Here is a 19,330-nt window from a genome sequence, read left to right on the forward strand (position 1 = left end):
ACATCATCCTCTCCTGTCTGCCTGCTCAACAGCCTTCTCTGGCCCAGGGACATCTGAAACCCCAGCACTTTGAAGATCTGTGATTTCACTGGCGCCACAGCCCTCCCCAGCATGGTTACTAGCTTGCTGCACCTCAGGAGAGGGATGCTGTTTATGAATTGCTGTTTGGGGTTTGGGTGTTTTTGAGGACCTGGATAATGCTTTAAGGAACTCTCGGAAAAGAAACTTCCTCACCTCATGTGGCAGTTCAAAATCTCAGATTTCTAGAGTTGCCCAAGTCTAGAATATAGGCAGATAATACTTGAGAAATAAAGCTCTAATCACTGGGAAGTTCTTTACATTGAGACCAAGATCAGCCTCTTGCTGTCTCTAGGATGTGCTGTAGCTGAAATAAAATCATCTCATGGCCTACCTTCTGGTGATGAAAACCTGAAACTTAAGAAAAGGGGAAATGTCATGATGGATTGAGAGGCGAAGGTCATGGGTTCGACTCCTGCCTCTTCTGGTAACACAAGATCCTGGCCAAGTCACTTCCTCTGTCTAGGTCATCTGTAAAATGAGGGGATGGGACTAGATGACCTCTAAGGATGCTTCCAGCCACAGTCTATGTCCAAAATGGAACAAACTTTCTTTTGTTCCTCCCCTTCCCTCAAACCAGCTCCTTTTCTCAGCTCCTGACCTTACTGTCGATGGTACCACCATCTGTCTGTCCCCAGGGCTCACAACCTCTGACTCTTTCCTCCAGCTCCTATGCTTCCCATCTCCTGGTAGTCACTGATTCTTCTTCCAAATCTCTTGGCTCTACCTTCCCAGGTCAGAGAATGGGGTTGGAAGGAATCAAATCTTAACCTTCATTTTACAGAGGGGGAGAGAGAGGGAGAGAGGAAGAGAGAGAGAAAGAGAGAGAGAGAGAGAGAGAGAGAGAGAGAGAGAGAGAGAGAGAGTCAGTCACACAGGGAGAAATGGGGGCGAAGCGAAGAACCCAGCTCTTCTGACTTCCAGGTCAGGGTTCTTCCCCCTATAGTGCAGCTCACTCCTGACCACTTATATTGGAAATGCCTGCCTCATCTCCTATCTCTCTCCTACTCGGGTCTATCTTGTATACACAGCAGTTAGAAAAATCTCTCTCAAACACCCCTACTCACCAACATGCTGTGATTTCCCATCACCTCTCAGACCCAATTTAATGCTTCAGCCAGATATTTAAAGCCTTCCATCCAGGAGGTTCCCTGTGTTTACCTAAACTCATCTCTCTCAGCCTAGGTTCAACAATTAGTCCTTGGCCCTCACATGCTGGGTGATGTTGGGTAAGACGCTGAAACTCCCTGAGGGTCAGTTTCTTCCAATGTAAAAAAGGGGGACATTAATTCTTGTTCTCCACGCTTCATGGGACCGCCGTGAGACCCAAATAAAAAGATGTGTGTAAAACATTAAGGAGCCATAAAATGACATGCAAATGTGTCCTCTTAGAAAGCTAGTCAGTGTCTGAGGCTGGATTTGAACTCAGGTCTTCCTGACTCCAGGCCCGGTGCTCTATCCGCTGCACCACCTTGATGTCCTAGGGACAAACCCTGGGGAATTAGACTAGTTGACCTCAGAGGTCTCTCAGCTCTAAATCTAGGGATCCTATGATCCCGGCTGCCCGGTTCTAGATTTCATTGGCCTCTTCTGATCTTCCTTAGTACTAATACCTTCCCTCTATTGTGTATCTCCATTTTATCCTGTGGATAGTTTGTCTGGACGTAGGTGTTTGCAGGTCATCCCCTCCATTAAAGCACGAGCTCCTTAAGAGAGAGGTTGTCTTTTCTTTTCTTTTTTTGCCTTTCTTTGTAAACCCAGTGCCTGTCTCCTGCCCTAACCCAAGACTAAAATGGATACCAAGTTCAGCCTCATTGTGCCTGAAGCCTGAGAGGGCCCAGGCTATTTCCCCATGGTCTTGTTTCTCCTATCTTTTCCCTTCTCTTCACTCCCAATAGAATCTGAGGGGGGAAATCACTACGGAGCAGCTGGCCCACCCCACATGTGGCCTGGGATCCCCTCCACAATCCATCTGCCAAGGGGCCATCCAACCTGATCTTGAGGGCCTCTAGTGAGGGGCAGCCCCTTCGGCTTGGGGCAGCTGTAGGCCTTAGGATTCAGACTCAATCTGCCTCTGAGACTTCCACCCACCAATCCTTGTTTTATCCTTTGGGGCCAAGCAGAAGAAGTGTGATCCCCAGTCCAGGCTCTGGAGGCCTCTGGCCTGGATTAATCCAACAGCCTCGTGACTGTCCTCCTGGCCTCTTAGCTCCCCTTACCTAGCCAGCCTTCCTACATCTGCCAACATCATCTAAGGTAGGAGCGCTTAACCCTTCCTTGTCCTGTACCTCTCTGGAGGCCTGCTGGAGCCCAGGGCCCCTTCTCACAATAAGGCTTTTAAACACATAAAATAAAAAACACATAGGTTTAAAAGGAAACCAATTATACTGAAATACAGCTATCAAAATATTTTTAAAAAGCAAGTTCAAGGACCTCCTGAGGTTTCTCCACAGCCTCTCTTGGGAGTTGGTGGAGCCCAGGTTAACCTCTGATCTAAGACATAGGCTGAACATGACCCTGCTGTACTCACAAACCTTCAGTGACTCCCTATGTCTTCATGGATAAAATGCAAACCCCTGGGCTTGGCTCCCCCTGTTTTGCCAGCCTTGGTTCACCCTGTTCCCCTTTACACACACTGTTCTAGCCAGATTAGGCTACCCACATCTCTTATCTCTGTACTTTTGTATCTGCTGTTCCCCTGTACTTGGAACATACTCCCTCCTCACCCTCCCTCTCAGAATCCTTCTTGTCCTTCAATATTCAGCTCAGTTGCCATCTTTTTCCTGAAACCATTCCTGACTGCCCTGCCCCATCATCCCCAAAGTGATCATTCCCTCCTCAGATTTTCTAGAAGTTCCATCCAAATCTCCCTTTCTGGCCCCAATATTCCCCACCTTGTACTTATACTTCAAGCTTCTTGAGGGCAGAGACAAGGGGGAAAGGCTAGTCTTCACCTCTGTGCCTGACACATAGTAGGCACTTAATAAATACATGTTCCCTTCCCCCTTTTCCTATTGCCAAGCACAGGGCCTGGTACACAGGAGGCCCCGAAGTTTTGTTGGCATTTCCCAGCAGCCTCTGTTCTGGCCCCCAAATAAGCAACGTATTCTTGGGGCCTGGAATCCAAGTCAATTCAGCAAGCATTGATTACATGCCTAGCGTGTATACCAGGTACTAACTAGGCTCTGTGCTGGGGAAGAAAAGGCAAAAACCAAACCATTCTCTGCCCTAAAGGAGTCCCCAAATAATACATTGCAATAAGCATTGATTAAGAATTGGCTACATACGAGTCAGGGCAGCTAGGTGACCCAGTGGATAGAGCACTCCGCTTGGAGTAAGGAAGACCCATCTTCCTGAGTTCAAATGAGGCCGCAGGCATTTACTAGCTGTGTGACCCTAGGCAAGCCACTTAACCCTGTTTGCCTCAGTTTCTCATCTGCAAAATGAACTGGAGAAGGAAATGGCAAACCATCTTTGCCAAGTAAATCCCAAATGGGGTCACAGAGAGTTGGACACGACTGAAAAATGTCCAAACAACAACACGTAGAAGTCACTAGGTTAGGTGCTGTGGGTACAAAGATAAACTGAAAAACCAGTTCCTACCCCCAAGAAGCCTATGTTCTACTACAGGGAATTAGCATGTAAACTGAGAAATATATCTGCAATAATCTGAGAGACCACAAACAATTAAGAGGAACAGGAAAGGCTTCCCACGTGAGCCAATCCTTGAAGGATCGTAGGGACCGTAAGAGGTGGAGATGAGGAGGGAGTGTATTCTAGGCATGGCACACAGCCCATGTAAAGGCTGGCAACGAAGTGCTGAGTCTGGAGAACACACGGATTGTATGAAGGGAAAGCATATACAATAAGCCTGGAAAGCAGGCTGGAGCCAGATTGTGAAAGGTTTGAAAATGCCTATTTGAAGAGTTTGTATTTCATTCTAGTAGCGACAGCCACTGATGGTTTTTGAGTCGGGGAGTGGCGTGATCAGACTTATGGGCAAGAGAGATCATCGTGGCAGCTATGTGGAGGACCGGTTCAAGAGGGGAGAGACGAAAGCTGGGAGTCCAAGGAGGAGGTTGTTGCAAGAGTTCAGGTGAGAGGTGATTAGGCCTGACCTAGGGTGGTGGCCTGTGTGAGTGGAGACCAGAAAGGACAACAGCCTGTCATCTGCCAATTAGGGCCCTGGCTTTCATACCAGCCAGCTTCCTTTCCCACCTCCACGTCCTCCTACTCTCCATATGTGAATGTTAGCACAGGAACTCTTCCTTCATTCCTCCCTGCCCCCACCAAAGGCACATCGGAAGCACCTGGTATGAAATCTGCCTTCAGTCTCTGTCTGTCTCCTCAGCAAGAGCCAGGAACTGCCCAAAAGGATCTGGGGGTGTGTTTAGGGACTCCCTCGGGCTTCTGACACTCTGTCTTCAGGCAGGAGGCAAAGTGGTAGCTTTGGTCCCTTGAGAGCAGGAGTGGGCGGTAAGTACCCATTACTATCCACCACTCCTAGGCTGGAGATCAAGGCCCCACTGGGTGTATAAACCTCTGTCTGGCCACGGTGACCTCAGGCAACCCACCAGCCATCTCCTCTCTGTCACAAAAGGGGAAACCAAATAACACGGGATGTCAGAACCAAAGGGAGCCTAAGAAAGTATCTGGTCCAAAATGTCCAAATCCTTTGGTCCAGAGATCTCACTGCTAGGAGTACTGCTCAAAGAGGTCAATGATGAAAAAGAAAGGTTCTGTAGAAACCAAAATATTTATAGCAGCCTTTTTTGTAGGAGCAAAGGATGGAAAACAAAGCCAACTCTCATTAAATGGGAACTGGTGAGACAGACTGTAGTACGTGAATGAAACATTACCCTGTCATAAGAAACAATGATTATGAGGAGTACAGAGAAACTTTGGAAGATTTATAGGAACTGATACAAAGTGAAGTCAACATAACCAGGACACACACACACACACACACACTCCAACCACGTAAATGGGAAGAAGAAAAACAAAACAATCTAAACCGAATGCTTGTAAAATCACAGTAACCAATCTTGGCTCCAAAGAAGATCTATGAGAAGGCACCTCTCCCTGCTCCTTTGCAGAGGAAGGAGTCTATGGATGTAAAATACTGCACATGATGTCAGGCTCAGTTGATGGGTTACTTCCAGCTTTGAACTTTCCTGCCTCTCCTTTTTGTCCTGTGTTATAAGGGAAGGCTCTCTGAGAGGGAAGAGAACCAGTGATGTAAAAACAAAAGATATCAGTACATTTTAAATAAAAGAAAGCATTTAATCCAACCTCTTCATTTTGCAAGCAAAGAAACTAAGGTCCAGAGAAAAGTCAGCTGCCCAACTTCACACTGCAAATTGGTAGCATAAACTGGTATCCAACTCAAGTGCCCTTACTCCCATGTCTGATCTCTTGACACAACATACCATGCTGCCACTCACTCTTCTATGTCATCCTCCACCACCACCCTTAGACTCAAATGATGATGATGATGGTGGTGGTGGTGATGATATTAGCAACTAGCATTTACATAATGCCATATTTTGTAAAGTGCTTTCACAAATACTTCATTTTAGTCTCACTACCACGTATTATTCCCATTTCACAGATAAGGAAACTGAGGCAGATGCAGATTAACCGACTTCCCCAGGGCCACACAGCTAGTAAGTGTCTGAAATCACATCTGAACTCAGGTCTTCCTGGCTGCGGGCCCTGCGCTCTATCCACTATGCCACCTAGCTGCCCCTGGATCATTCCAAGGGCCTCAGGTTCTGAGTATGAGATTCTACTAGGCTGGGGAGAGAAGGACTGGAGTCCAGGACACAGATGCCTGGCCCAGAATTTCCACCCTCAGAAATGCTGTGTAAATCTAGTCACTATAGCCGAGAAGTTCTTGAGCTGGTCAGTTTAAATGAAGAAGGGTAGGGTGCAGGTGGGAAATCCCTTTTTTAAGTCAGGTTAGAATTAAACAGATCATGACTGCATATGAAGAATTCAGAGAAGAATGGGCAGAAGCACAGGAGCCAATGAAGAGTGGAGGAAGCACTGGAAGAAGCATCTACAATGGCTGAGATAATATGGAAACAAACAACAAATCTCACAAAATTGAATATTGAATAATGACCAAGAAGGTGGAGGAAGGGAGAACATACTCGTTCACCAAATCCAGAGGCTTTCAGATTTGGAAGGGACTAAAGGTCATCTAATTCAATCTCCCATGTGGTGTTGGATCTTCTCTATAGCATCTCTAAAGGATGGCCGTGTAGACTTTGCTTAAATACTTCCAACAATGGGGGCTTCACTATCTCATGAGGCCACTTGCTCTACTCTTGGATATCTCTGATTATTAGCAAATTCTTCCTCAAATCCACTACCCCATACCACCTCTGATTGCTCTTAGTTTTACACAATGGAGCCAGAAAAGAATTCCAATCCCTCTTCCATATCCCAACTCCTCAGCTATTTGAGGCCAGCAGTTAGATTCCTTTTACACCCCTCTCTTTCCCCCCAAGTCTTCTCTTCTTCACCCTCAGTTCCTTTAACACTTCTTCATGGGATGTGGAGTCCAGATTGCTCACCTCCTTCTGGATGCTTTTGTTGTGGTGGCGGTTAATATCCTTCCTAAAATATGGCATCCTTGACTGAGAGGCAACATGGTATAGTGCATAGCTGAGCTGGAAGCCCGGACGACTTGGGTTTAAATCCTGCTTCAGATACTTATGTGACTCACTTAACCTCTCTGTGCCTCAGTTTCTTCCTGTGTAAAATGAGGGGAGTTAGACTTGATGGCCTCTAAAGTCCTTCCCAACTCTAAATCTATGGTCTTATGAACACGACATGGTGGACTGGAAGCTCCTTGAGGTCAAGGGCCTGCTTTTCCTGTGTGGGTATGTTTGTAACCCCAGTGTCTAAGAGGCAATGTGGAGAGAGAGCTAGCCTTGGAGTAGAGAATTTGGGTTCAAATCCTACCTCTGATACATACTGGCCTTGGGACTCTGCGCAAATCACTCAACCTTTCAAATTACAACCTCCTTATGAGTGACTATTTCATTTTTGCTTTTCTATCTCCCCCAGCACTTCACATGACATCACTTTGCACATTATAAGCGCTTAATAAATGCTTGTTCATCATCTCCAGGCAACTCTCTAAAACTACAGGTTCCAGAAAGGTCTCTGATCTGTATCTTCAGAGGGAGTTCTCGGATTGGGAGTTCTTTACACTGATGAAATCTCAGATCCAGATAAACTCCAGAACTGAGCACAATGCCTTGTCCCTCACTGTTAGGCTTGGATTGGCATACTCCAAATATAGCCTGACTGGGCAGTGGGATGAAAAAAGGAAAGGATAATGTTTCGGGGCACATCCTGAACCTCTGAGATGGACGTCAAGGAAATCAATCATGTCCTCATTTGAGACCCAACTGGTCTCGAGAGCCCATGGGGCTCACTCGATGGGGGCACATCAGATATTCTTGAACATGAATGGGAAGATGTCCTCCCCCCTCTGTGCTGACTGTCACCCTGATCCACCATGAAAACCAAACTGAGATCACGCCACAATCTTTCGTGTTAGGATATGCTTCCCCCATTGGCTGCACGTCGTTGTTGAATTCCTTGGTAAACTGATCTGGAAGTAAATGTTCCAACAGATAGGCCAGTGGTAAGGCTAGCTCCTTACCCTTAGTCCTCCATCAGGTAGCAGCACTCTGAGAGATTGGGTTAAGGCAGTTCATGTGTTGCTTTAGGTTCTACAAGGTACCTTCCTTTCCACCACCCTGGGAGGTGGTTACTCCCATACTCCCATGTTCTATCTATCAGACCTGGGATTTCATGGATGTAGGTAGTCCTTTCAACAGAACAGATCACAGTACACCCATGCCTGCCCATTCAGTGTGTCTTTTGTCCATGCCCTCCCATAAGTGCGCTTCAAGGGGATCATCCAACTTGCTGGGGGCCTTCCTTTCATTCTCTCCACATTCCATGTATCCCGATGGGCATGCAGGCTGGTGATTCCTCATTCTCCTCATGTGACTGGATCATCTCTTCTGATATAGGTAGTACTAGTACTGTGATCCCCATATTAAATCTGAGGAAGCTCAGAGAGGGTCAAGTGACTTGTCTAAGGTTACACCACTGGCGTTTTGAAGGAGTCTAGGTTTTCTGACTCCCGGTCCCGGACAGCCGAGGCCTCAGTTTCCCTTTCTGTAAACTGAGGGGATTGGACTGGGGTAGTTCTTGACTCTTTATTGTGTCATGACTCCCCCTCTTCCATTGCACACACAATTGTCAGTCTGGGGAAGCCTTCTTCTTCTTTTAGGTAATTGCTCAGGGTCACACAGCTAGTAAGTGTCAAGTGTCTGATGCCAGGTTTGAACTCAGGTTCTCCTGATCCCTTCTTAAAATAATGTTTTTAAATGCATAAAATAAAATATATAGGATTACAATAAAAACTGATTATGTTGAAATAGTTAACAAAAAAAATTTTTAAAGTTCAGTGACCCCAGGTTGAGAACCCTTGGACTAGATGGTCTCTGAGAGCCCTGCCTGCTCTAAATCTGTGATCCTACAGCTCCAGCCTCACCCTCACTCCATCCCTGGCTTGGGGCTTCTGCTAGCCATTATACAGATCATTTCCCAGACACCTCTAAAAGGGAGTCTAAAAGAGCAGCTGCTGGCCGAGGAGGGAGGGAGAGAGGGAGAGAGGTAGGAGGAGCTAGTGGGAGTGAGGCCCAACTCCTGCCTCCTGCCCAGGGAAGGGATCAGTTTTACTTCCTAACAATAAACCAGTTCTTCTCATAAATAGCTAATGAGTGCAGGATGTGGCTTTTTGGTCTCCACCCCAGTCAGGAACAAGTGGCAGGTGAGGGAGAAGTGCCGACGCCTCACACCCATCACACTTTTATCGGCCTTGGGCGAGGGAGATGTTTCTCCCACCACCTCTTGGCCAAGCCAGGTGCTTTGGAGGCGCCAGGCAAAGGAGGGAGGGAAGGGCGGCATTATCCGGAGAAGAAAGGGCCAATGGGGATGTCGGGCAGGCTGGGACGCTGAGCTCTCAGAGGGCCGACGTAGTTTGCAGGTACAGCACCCAGAGACCCAGGGCAGTTCCAATTCTCTCCCAACCCTCAAGGAAGGCACTGATGCCATTGTGCCAAGATCCACTCCCCCCCTATCACAGAATGGGGCACAGATCACTTTATGCCAGCATTTCCTCCAGTTCATTTAACTACATGAGACTTTGTGGGTTCCGTCAGTACGTTTGGTCCATGGGGTATGGCCTATCCTTGGGATAAAGGAGGAAGGGGTCATGGAAATTGGGTGAATCAATCAACAAGTATTTATTAAGGGCCCACTGGGTCCTTTTTAATGGATGAGGAAGGGGCTGAGAATTTGGTATTGAAAATAAAATCAAATTGAATTTTTTAAAAAGTGCCTACTTCCAGGCACTGTGCAAAGAGGGAAAATGATTGCATTGTCATACTTTTTGATGCATCATTTTATACCTAATATTTTGTGAAAAACAGAATAATGGATAGTCTTGGACTTGAAGTCGAGAAGGTCTGGGTTCAACTCTCACCAATGCCACTTCCCAATGGCATGGACACAGACAAGGCTCTGAATTCTCCTGAGCTTTGGTTTCCTCATCTGCAAACGGGGAGAATAAGACCTAGAGTATCTACTTCAAAGGGTGGCTGTGATGCTCAAATGAGATAATGGGAGATTTTAAATAACTTATTATTGTCAGTATTTATAGGCGCTTTAAGGTTTGCAAAATGCATTACATCCATTGTTACATGGATTCTAAGTAAAACACTATCCACTGCACCACACTGTCTCTCTAAGTATCAACTGTTAACTATTTCTGAGTGAAAAATATTGCCAGTACGGATGCATTGCTTTTAGATAACAACTCACAGTCCCATGAAAGGGAGGGAAATGGAAGCTCTGAAAGCAGGACCTTGCCCACCTAGTGCTGAGGCAGTAGAGGGACCACTGGATTGGCAACCAGGGTCTAGGCCGGGTGCTGCCATGAAGGAACCGTGTAACTTGAGGCAAGCCCCTTTACTGCTCTGGACATCAGTTTCTTTATTGGTAAAATGGGTAGGTTGGAATGGCTGACCTCTCAAGATCCTTTCAATGCCAGCGTTCTCTGAACGCAGGGCTCATGCCCCACTGAGCACAGATGGGGCTTTATTCTCTCTTGTTACAGGACTCTGCGGTTGGTAAGGATGGAACACTACCCCCAGTCTGGGGGTATGGGTTGACGCCATCCTTGATGGGGACCAAGAGTGTGAGCTCCAAAGATAGCATCATGTGTTCAGGCCCCTGTCCCTCAGCCCTTTTGTGGGAAGCCAGCCTGGTGATATCCTCTGACAGCTTTGGCTCAGGCAGAAGAAAGGAACGGAGGAAAGGGGGTCATGTCAGAGAGGCCTGGGCCACTGCCATCCCCCTGAGCAGGAGATTATTCATTGAGGCCTATTCCCAAGTTCAGTAGGGTAGGAAGGCTAGCTCCTGTCACCCTCGAGGCTAAGGTGCAGGTGCCAGACTGGGGGAGGAGCAAGAGACTCAGATGAAAGATAGTCTGGTGTAAAGTGCAAAGGGCTCTGGGGTCAGGGTCAGGGGAGAGCTGGGTATGGATGCCAGATGGGGATAGGGTGGGGGTGGGGGGTGAAGGAGGCCCATCTTAGAAAGAAGGCAATCTGGTGTAAGTGGAAAGGGCCCTGGATTTGGGGTCACAGGATCTGGGGTTGAATCTCTAGCTGTTGTATTCCTTACAAACCTCATGTGATCTTGACCAAGTTGACCAAGTTGACCAAATCACTTACCCTCTCTGGGCCTCAGGCTTTCCATTTATACAATTGGGGGGGCGGTACAGAGGTATTGGCCTAAATGATTGTCAAAATCCCTTCTAGTTCAAAATCCTAGGATCTCAGCGGCAGCCCCTAGGTTCCCGTCCACCCTGGTACCCCTCCCCTCCCTGATGCACCGCCCCCCCAGTGCACTACCAACTACTATGTAAGTAAGTAGTAATCTTGGGCAAATCCCTTCTTCATTTTGAGCCTCAGTTTCCCTTTCTGTACAATGAGGGGGCTGGCCTAGATTCTGAATCCGCGGACCCAGCACCTCCTCCTTATCCCCAGCCGGTGACCTTGGATACGTCCCTCCCTCCGCTCTGGGCCTCAGTTTCCCCACGTGTAAAAGGAAAGGGCTAGCCTTCGCTGCCTCCCCCCTCCGGGTTTCCTCCCAGCCCTGAGCGCCGCGGCCCCGGGGATACCCCCTGGCGCCCGCCCCCTCCCCAGCGCACCTGCAGCTCCTCGAAGGCGTCGTCGATGCCCGTGACCTGGTGCTGCTCGTGCAGGGCAGGCTCGTCGCAGAAGAAGCAGACGAGCGCGCGGTCGGTGAGACAGAAGAGCTTCACCTTCTCGTGGGCCTGGCAGGGCAGCGCGGCGCGCCGGGCGCTCAGGATGGCGTCCAGCGGGAAGGCGCTGTAGCGCTCCACGATGTTGGCCAGCTTGAGGCTGGGCGCCAGCGCCGGCTCGGCGAACGTGCGCCGGCACTCAGGGCAGTCGCGGGCGCCCTGGGCCTCCTGCCGCACCCAGTGCTCGGTGATGCAGCGGCGGCAGAAGTAGTGTTCGCAGCCCAGGCTCACCGGGTCCTGGTAGATGCTCAGGCAGATGGAGCACAGCAGCTCGTCTTTCAGGCTGCACGCCATGGCTGCAGTGCGCCCGGGATGCCGGCCGCCCCCCGCCCCAGCAGGGCCGGCGAGGGGCACCCACCCGCCCGGGGAAGGGACCGCGGAGGGGGCGCACCCAGGGGCAGCCTGCTGCCACCGGCCCCGGGCTCCTTTCCCACCGGCTGGCTCCGCGTCCCCGGCCCCGGCTCCCTCCGGCTGCGCTCAGGACCCAGGGGAGCAGCCCAACCCGGAACAGGAGGCGCTGGGGGAGCGGAGACGGCGGCGGCCGGCTGGTCCGTCCCGGGCGGAGCCTGGAGAGCCGAGCTCCGCCCCGACGGAGGAGGGACGATCCGAGGCAGCTGCTTCCACCCTCCGCCAGCCAGACGCTGGCTTCTTCCATTCATAGGCTCAGCGTAGCCTTGAAGAGACCTTAGGGAGTATTTTACAGCCGGGGGATCTAAGGGCTGGAAAGAGGGAGGGACTTGTCCAAGGCCACAAGCTTACGTTAGTCGTGGATCCGAATTCGAACCCGCGACTCCTGATTCGCCTGCCCTCCCTGCCAGCCTCTCTTCATCGAGCTGACTCAAATGGCAGAGCCAGACGTCGCAGTCTTTTGAGGGAGAGCTGTTTGGTCATCTGCCCCTTAACCAGATGTTCTTAGCACAGAGCGCCCCCTGTTCCAAAAGGCTGTAGGATTTGGAGTGATGGTTAAGGATCAGTTAGTCCAAGACATCCCTCCCCCTCATTTTATAGTTGAGGAAACAGGCCCATAAGGTCACACATAGTGAAGAGGACCGGGATTTGAAACTAGGTCTCCAAGTCACAGTGCTCCTGTACCAGGCTACCCAACCCCAGTAAGGCAGCAGCACCCCAGGATCCAGCCAAGCTGGGGACTAAGCTCTTGATCCCCCCTTTTCCTTCTGTGATCTCAAAGCATCTTATGAAAACTTTGGCCTGGGAAAAGAAGCTTATGGTAACCCACTCCTGTGTGTTTGGGGGTGAGCGTGTTAGGACAACGGATCTCTTGATGTCAGAGATAGGTAAACTGAGGCTGAATCTTCAATGCCTATCATGGTCCCTCTTTTAGGGAACAGAAGAAAGAGTCATAGTCATTTCAGTAACCTAATCTTCCCTACCCCCATTCATTCAGCAAACATTTGTCATAATTAATACTCAAAGGCATTTGTGATCTTATCTATGTCGATTTTCCTTCCACAACCCAGTCATGCTTGCTGGTCCTGTGCCACTAAAGTCCATGTCTTCCTATGAGTTCATGGCAGGGGGCCTATCCAATGTGCTGGCAGCCTTCCTCTGTTTCTTCTGACCTCAGAAGATACCTGTGGTACTCACATGCTGTCCTCTGGTTGGTTATCTCTCCCTCCAGCCCCATTACCAGGCCATCCTCTCTGATCATACCTTCCTCTGACAGCAAACTTTACTCTGATTCTTTTCTGGTGCTTCTTACACTTTAAGTGTTACAGCTGCTCACATCAACCGTGTTCTTCTTCACTGCTCTTTGGGTGATGCTCATTTTTAATTTTCCAGAGACTGTTGTGCTCCATGATTTGCAGCCAGACAATACTGGTAGAATATTCCTATGAAAAAGATAGACTTTTGTTTCTGCAAAAAGTTGGGGGTCATTAAAGGACCTTTACAATTTCCCAGTGGTAATCCAGCCCAAACTCCTATTAAATTCTGTACCTATTCCATTCATATACACTGTCTGTCTATCTGTCTATCTACCTATATTTCTGTCCATCCATCCATCCATCCATCCATCCATCCATCCATCCATCCATCCAACTATCCATCCATCCATCCATCCATCCATCCACCCATTCATCCAATGATGGACAAGCTCTACAGGCAGCCCATCTAACCATAGATCATAATCTGGACAATAAGCATTCTTCATCTAATTGGTCTTCCTTGAGTGGATGGTGAAGGTAGTCGTGAAGGTGAGTGGTTAAATCCAGGAGGCTCTGCAATGATCTGGGGCTTAATGCAACCCGGTGGATGTCACCTGCCACACATTCCAGAGGAATTCCCTTTTTAACTTGGACTCTCTGCTAAGTCTCCTCCACCCTAATGGTAAACACTGCTGACTATCACATTTGCCTGTCCTATGCTCTTCCCATGTAAATGCTGGGAGGATCACCAAGCAAGGTTATTTCTATTATATCTTTCAAGGAATCTCAAGCAATTTTAATGTTAGCATAGAACACTTATGGGAAGAGAGCCTTTAAGATGAGGTTTTTCTTTACCAAATGAAATGCTTCTTTAAAAAAAAATCAACAAACAATAAACATGGTGGGATCTTGTATCCCCTGAATTGTTGCTTGTGAATGCTGACTTGTTCCCTGTTGACACTTTGCTTATGGTGTCCTCGATGCATGTGTAGACTATTCTGATAAAAATTGTATATGAATCATAAAGCAGGTGTATAGGTCAGTAACTGATGTTTTGGTTGCCTTTATTTTATTAGACTGTGAGCTCCTTGCAGATATAACATCTGCTAAGTCATAAATGGGTAGAGATCTGCACTGCTGGAGGGAGTTCCCATATGGAGAGTTCCCTATGTGGAGGATATGACAGATCCTTTGAATATACTAGATTAACAGATTGGGGCATTCTGTTAAGTCTGCCATTTGACAAGTCTCTCATATCCTTGTGAACATACTGGAGAGACAGTGGCTGAATGGTAATATTGGTCCAATGAACAGATCCCTAAGAGTAGTAAAAAGTGGATCAATGTTTACCTGGGGGTGGGAGTGGGGAAGGTGGGTTGCCTGTATGAGGATTTCACAAGAGCCTCTCATTGACCCTGATCTGTTCAATATTCTAAAGGCATAGATAGCAGTAAATATCCAGGTGACACAGCAGGGAGGGCTGTCGAACTCTTTAGATGACAGCCTAAGAATCCCAAAAGATATATGGAATCTAAGATGAAGCTGAATTGAGATCATTAAATCCTTACACTTACAGTTCAGTCAACCAGGGAGAAGCAAAAAAGATCTGGGAGTCAGAGTGAATTTCAAGCTGCATATGAATTATCAGTAATGACCTGGTTTCCTAGAAACCTTATACAACCAGGCTGCTTTTTTATTGTTATTTTTATTAGCTTACTTATTTTTAGTTTTCAACATTCACTTCCATAAGCTTTTGAGTTTCAAGTTTTCTCCTCCTCCCCAAGAGGGCATACAATCTGATATAGGCTCCACATATACATTCGTATGAAACATATTTTCACATTAGTCATGTTGTAAAGAAGAATTAGAACCAAAGGGAGGAACCATGAGAAAGAAGAGACAAAACAAAAAAAGGCAAAAAGAGAGCAAATAGTGTGCTTCAATCTGCGTTCAGACTCCAAAGTTCTTTCTCTGGATGTGGATAGGATTTTCCATCATGAATCTTTTGGAATTGTTTCAGGTCCTTGCATTGCTGAGAAGAGCTAAGTCTATCAAAGTCAGTGATCGCACAATGTGGCTGTAACTGTGTACAATGTTCTTCTGGTTCTGCTCACTTCACTCAGCATCCGTTCATATAAGTCTTTCCAGGTTTTTCTGAAATCTGCCTGCTCATCATTTCTTATAGCACAATAGTATTCCATTACATTCATATATCACAACTTGCTCAGCTATTCCCCAATTGATGGGTATCCCCTCAATTTCCAGTTCTTTGCCACCACAAAAAAAGAGCTGCTATAAATATTTTTGTACGTGTGGGTCCTTTTACCCTTTTTTATGATCTCTTTGGGATATAGACCTAGAAGTGGTATTGCTGGGTCAAGGGGTATGCACAATTTTATAGCCCTTTGGGCATAGTTCCAAATTGCTCTCCAGAATGGTTGGATCAGTTCACAACATCACCAACAGTGAATGTGTTCCAATTTTCCCACATCTTCTCCAACATTTATCACTTTCCTGTTTTGTCATATTAGCCAATCTGATAGGTGTGATGTGGTACCTCAGAGTTGTTTTGATTTACATTTCTCTAATCAATAGTGATTTAGAGCATTTTTTATATGACTATAGATAGCTTTAATTTCTTCATCTGAAAACTGCCTTTTCATACCCTTTGGCTATTTATTAATTGTGGAATGAATGACTTGTATTCTTATAATGTTGGCTCAGTTCTCTATATATTTTAGAAATGAGGTCTTTATCAAAGACACTGGCTGTAAAAATTGTTTCCCAGCTTTCTGCTTCCCATCTAATCTTAGGTGCATTGGCTTTGTTTGTGCAAAACCTTTTCAATTTAATGTAATCAAAATCATCCATTTTGCATTTTGTACTGTTCTCTGTTTCTTGTTTGGCCATAAAGTCTTCCTTTCTCCTTAGATCTGACAGGTAAACTATTCCTTCCTCTCCTAGTTTGCTTATAGAATCAGCCTTTATATCTAAATCAAGTAGCCCTTTTGACTTTATGGTATAGAGTGTAAGATGTTGCTCTATGCCTAGTTTCTGCCATACTGTTTTCCAGTTTTCCCAGAAGTTTTTGTTAAATAGTAAATTCTTATCCCAGAAGCAAACAGTAGATTACTATAGTTATTGATTCTTATATCTTGTGTGCCTAACCTATTCCACTGATCCACCCCACTGTTTCTTAGCCAGTACCAAGTAGTTTTAATGACTACTGCTTTATAATACAGTTTAATATCTGGTACTGCTAGGCCACCTTCCCTTGCATTTCTTTTTATTAATTCCCTTGATATTCTGGACCTTTTGTTCTTTCACATGAATTTTGTTATTATTTCTTTCTAGCTCTATAAAATAATTTTAGGTAGTTTGATTGCCACTGAATAAATAATTTAGTTTAGATAGAATTGTCATTTTTATTATAGTAGCTCGGCCTACCCATGATCAATGGATACTTTTACAATTATTTATTTATTATTTTTTTTTTCTTTTCCTTTTTTTATTTTTAGTTTACAACACTCGGTTCTACATAATTTTGAGTTCCAGACTTTCTTCCCTCCCCCCCCAAGATGGCATAGAATCTGCTATATCTTCTAAGTTTAACTTCGCATTGATCTTATTTACACACTAGTCAAGTTGTGAAGAAGAATCATGACCAATGGAATGAATTGTGAGAAAGAGGAAACAGAACCAAAAAAACCCCATAAACAAAAAAAGAGAAAAAAAGGGAAAAAAGGTGAGCATTAAGTGTGCCTCAATCTTTTCCAATTATTTAGATCTGACTTTATTTGTGTGAAAAGTGTTTTGTAATTGTGTTCATATAGTTCCTGGGTTTGTTTTGGCAGGTGGACTCCCAAATATTTTATAATGTCCACAGTAACTTTAAATGGAATTCAGGGGTTTTCGAACTTTTGGAAATTATAGAATCTTTGTATTAGAAGAAGATGAGGAAGGGGGAGATTTGGAAGTCAGAGTTAGTAAAAAGCATTGTCCAAAAAAGGAAGAAAAGAGAGTAATTTTTTAATGCAGAGAAGGAGATAGATGGAATTTCAGAAGGAAACACTGAAAATCAGGACAGCTTTGAAAGCAACAGATTGAATTTGTTATATACTTTAATGGAAGACTGGTCAATGGGAGCCCTGTTCTCAAATCATGTCCAGCAAGCCGTCTCTTGTCAAGCCACAAGGGGAGGTTTGGGTAGCTGCTTCTGGAAGTGGGTGATGATACATCATGGAGGGCCCTACCCTCCAACTGAGAGCATTCACAGGTTTGACCCTTTCTAGTCCATCAACCAAGTAGAGAAGAAATGGACTTTTGTTTGGCTGCCAAGAGAGAATTGGGAGGGCGTACAAAAGACTCCCAAGGGGAAGTTAGGCCTTCTTTTTCCTTTCCTTGTTGCCCACAGAGGAGGATAAGCTGTTATGGGAAGAAGGGGGGAAGAGGAGAAGAAGAAGAAGAAGAAGAAGAAGAAGAAGAAGAAGAAGAAGAAGAAGAAGAAGAAGAAGAAGAAAAAGAAGAAGAAGAAGAAGAAGAAGAAGAAGAAGAAGAAGAAGAAGAAGAAGAAGAAGAAGAAGAAGAAGAAGAAGAAGAAGAAGAAGAAGAAGCAGAAGAAGAAGAAGAAGAAGAAGAAGAAGAAGAAGAAGAAGAAGAAGAAGAAGAAGAAGAAGAAGAAGAAGAAGGAGGAGGAGGAGGAGGAGGAGGAGGAGGAGGAGGAGGAGGAGGAGGAGGAGGAGGAGCAGCAGCAGCAGCAGCAGCCTTGGATCCTCTCTCCCACCTGGCACCACCTGAGAAAAATAGAGTCAGATCTAATGACCTACTCTCCCTACCTGGGACATCATGAAGTCATAAGCGCCTGACTTTGTTATGGTTTCTGTCTCTATTGTGAAGTGAAGGAGTATTGGAGACAGAATGGACCAGACTAACCTGGGAGCCTTGAGAGGTCAGCAGATAAGCCACTAGAGTTCCAGTGATGGGAGTCCATGACAGAGCTTTCAGGCACCCCCAGTGACATGCTTGACCCAGCAGTGTGTCAAAGGAAGCCAAGATAGAGCTCTGCTGAATCGGAAGTGAACCTACTAAGTGCAAATGTTTTGTAATAATAGCTTCAAGTTGGAGCCCACTTTTCCCTGGGACTGAGATGAAAAAAGGAGAGTGTTTCCTGGGTGTTGGGAGGGAAATGTTTGTATCTTCTTAGTGAATAACCTTTTGTAAAAGCTAATTGATATTAATCAACACTAAAGCTCTAATCACTGAAGGATATGAATGCTATAAGAGATACACTAACTGTAAATGACAGTTTATTGGAAAGAACTCGCTGGAGTGGGGGTTCAAACAAATAGCATTAGAGAAGAACCCCCTTCCATGCAGCCAGCCCTTGGGGGACCCAACTCATCGGTGTGAGTGAGAATTGGGATAAAGACTCCCCAGGGCTTATTATGGGTCCCCCACTCCTTTATAAAGCAAGCTGTTCAATAGAGGTTTAGGATTTTACATATAATCCTCTTTTTTCCCCGTCTACTTTTTATATGGAAATGTCCTTTGGTTTTTGAGTGTTCATTAAATCCAGAATTTTAAAAATGTAATTAAAACTCTCTCTGCTCAAAAGCAGTATCTCGCTCAAATATCAAAGACTCAGTGGCACAAAAGGGAAAATATATGACAACAAGACAAAAGCAATGTGCTTATTTAGCCCCAGAAGACTGGGGGAGGGAGTAGGAGGCCACAGGCTCACCATCCTTAAATATCAGGCTAAAAGGGGATTAGATTTGTTTTCCTTGGCCCCAGGAGACAGAACCAGGACCAATTGGTAGAGACTATGTAGAGTCAGATTTCATTTCAATATGTGCAAAAATTTTCTAGTGATTACAGCTGTCCCAGGATGCTGTGGGGCTGCTCCATGTGGTTGTGAGTTCCCTCTCACTGGAGCTGTTTGAGCAGAAGCTGGTCTTGTATTGGCGAGTGAGGTGCCCTTTAAGGTCCCTGCCAATTCTTTGCAAGCTGCAGGTTGGATTTATTGTATGTTTTAAAAGAAAAGCAGGCTGTACATAATAGAGACCTGCAGTATCGTGGACATGTCTCTTTTTTTTCTCTTCTATTATGCTTATGCAAATACCCACTCTCTTTGGTGTTTATTCATTTTATTTAACTACATTAATTAAAT

General features: G+C 46.0%; 1 protein-coding gene across 1 annotated transcript in view; it reads right to left on the reverse strand.

Moving 5' to 3' along the window:
• TRIM62 (tripartite motif containing 62) overlaps positions 1-11,791 on the reverse strand; it is a 57,194-nt gene extending 45,403 nt beyond the window's left edge. The window contains exon 1 of the mRNA XM_036745882.1: positions 11,384-11,791. Within this exon, the coding sequence (XP_036601777.1) occupies positions 11,384-11,791 (408 nt within the window). The remainder of the gene's footprint in view (positions 1-11,383) is intronic.
• Between the last annotated feature and the right edge of the window lie 7,539 nt (positions 11,792-19,330).

Source organism: Trichosurus vulpecula, chromosome 2 (assembly GCF_011100635.1).
Source record: "Trichosurus vulpecula isolate mTriVul1 chromosome 2, mTriVul1.pri, whole genome shotgun sequence".
NCBI classification, from domain to species: domain Eukaryota; kingdom Metazoa; phylum Chordata; class Mammalia; order Diprotodontia; family Phalangeridae; genus Trichosurus; species Trichosurus vulpecula.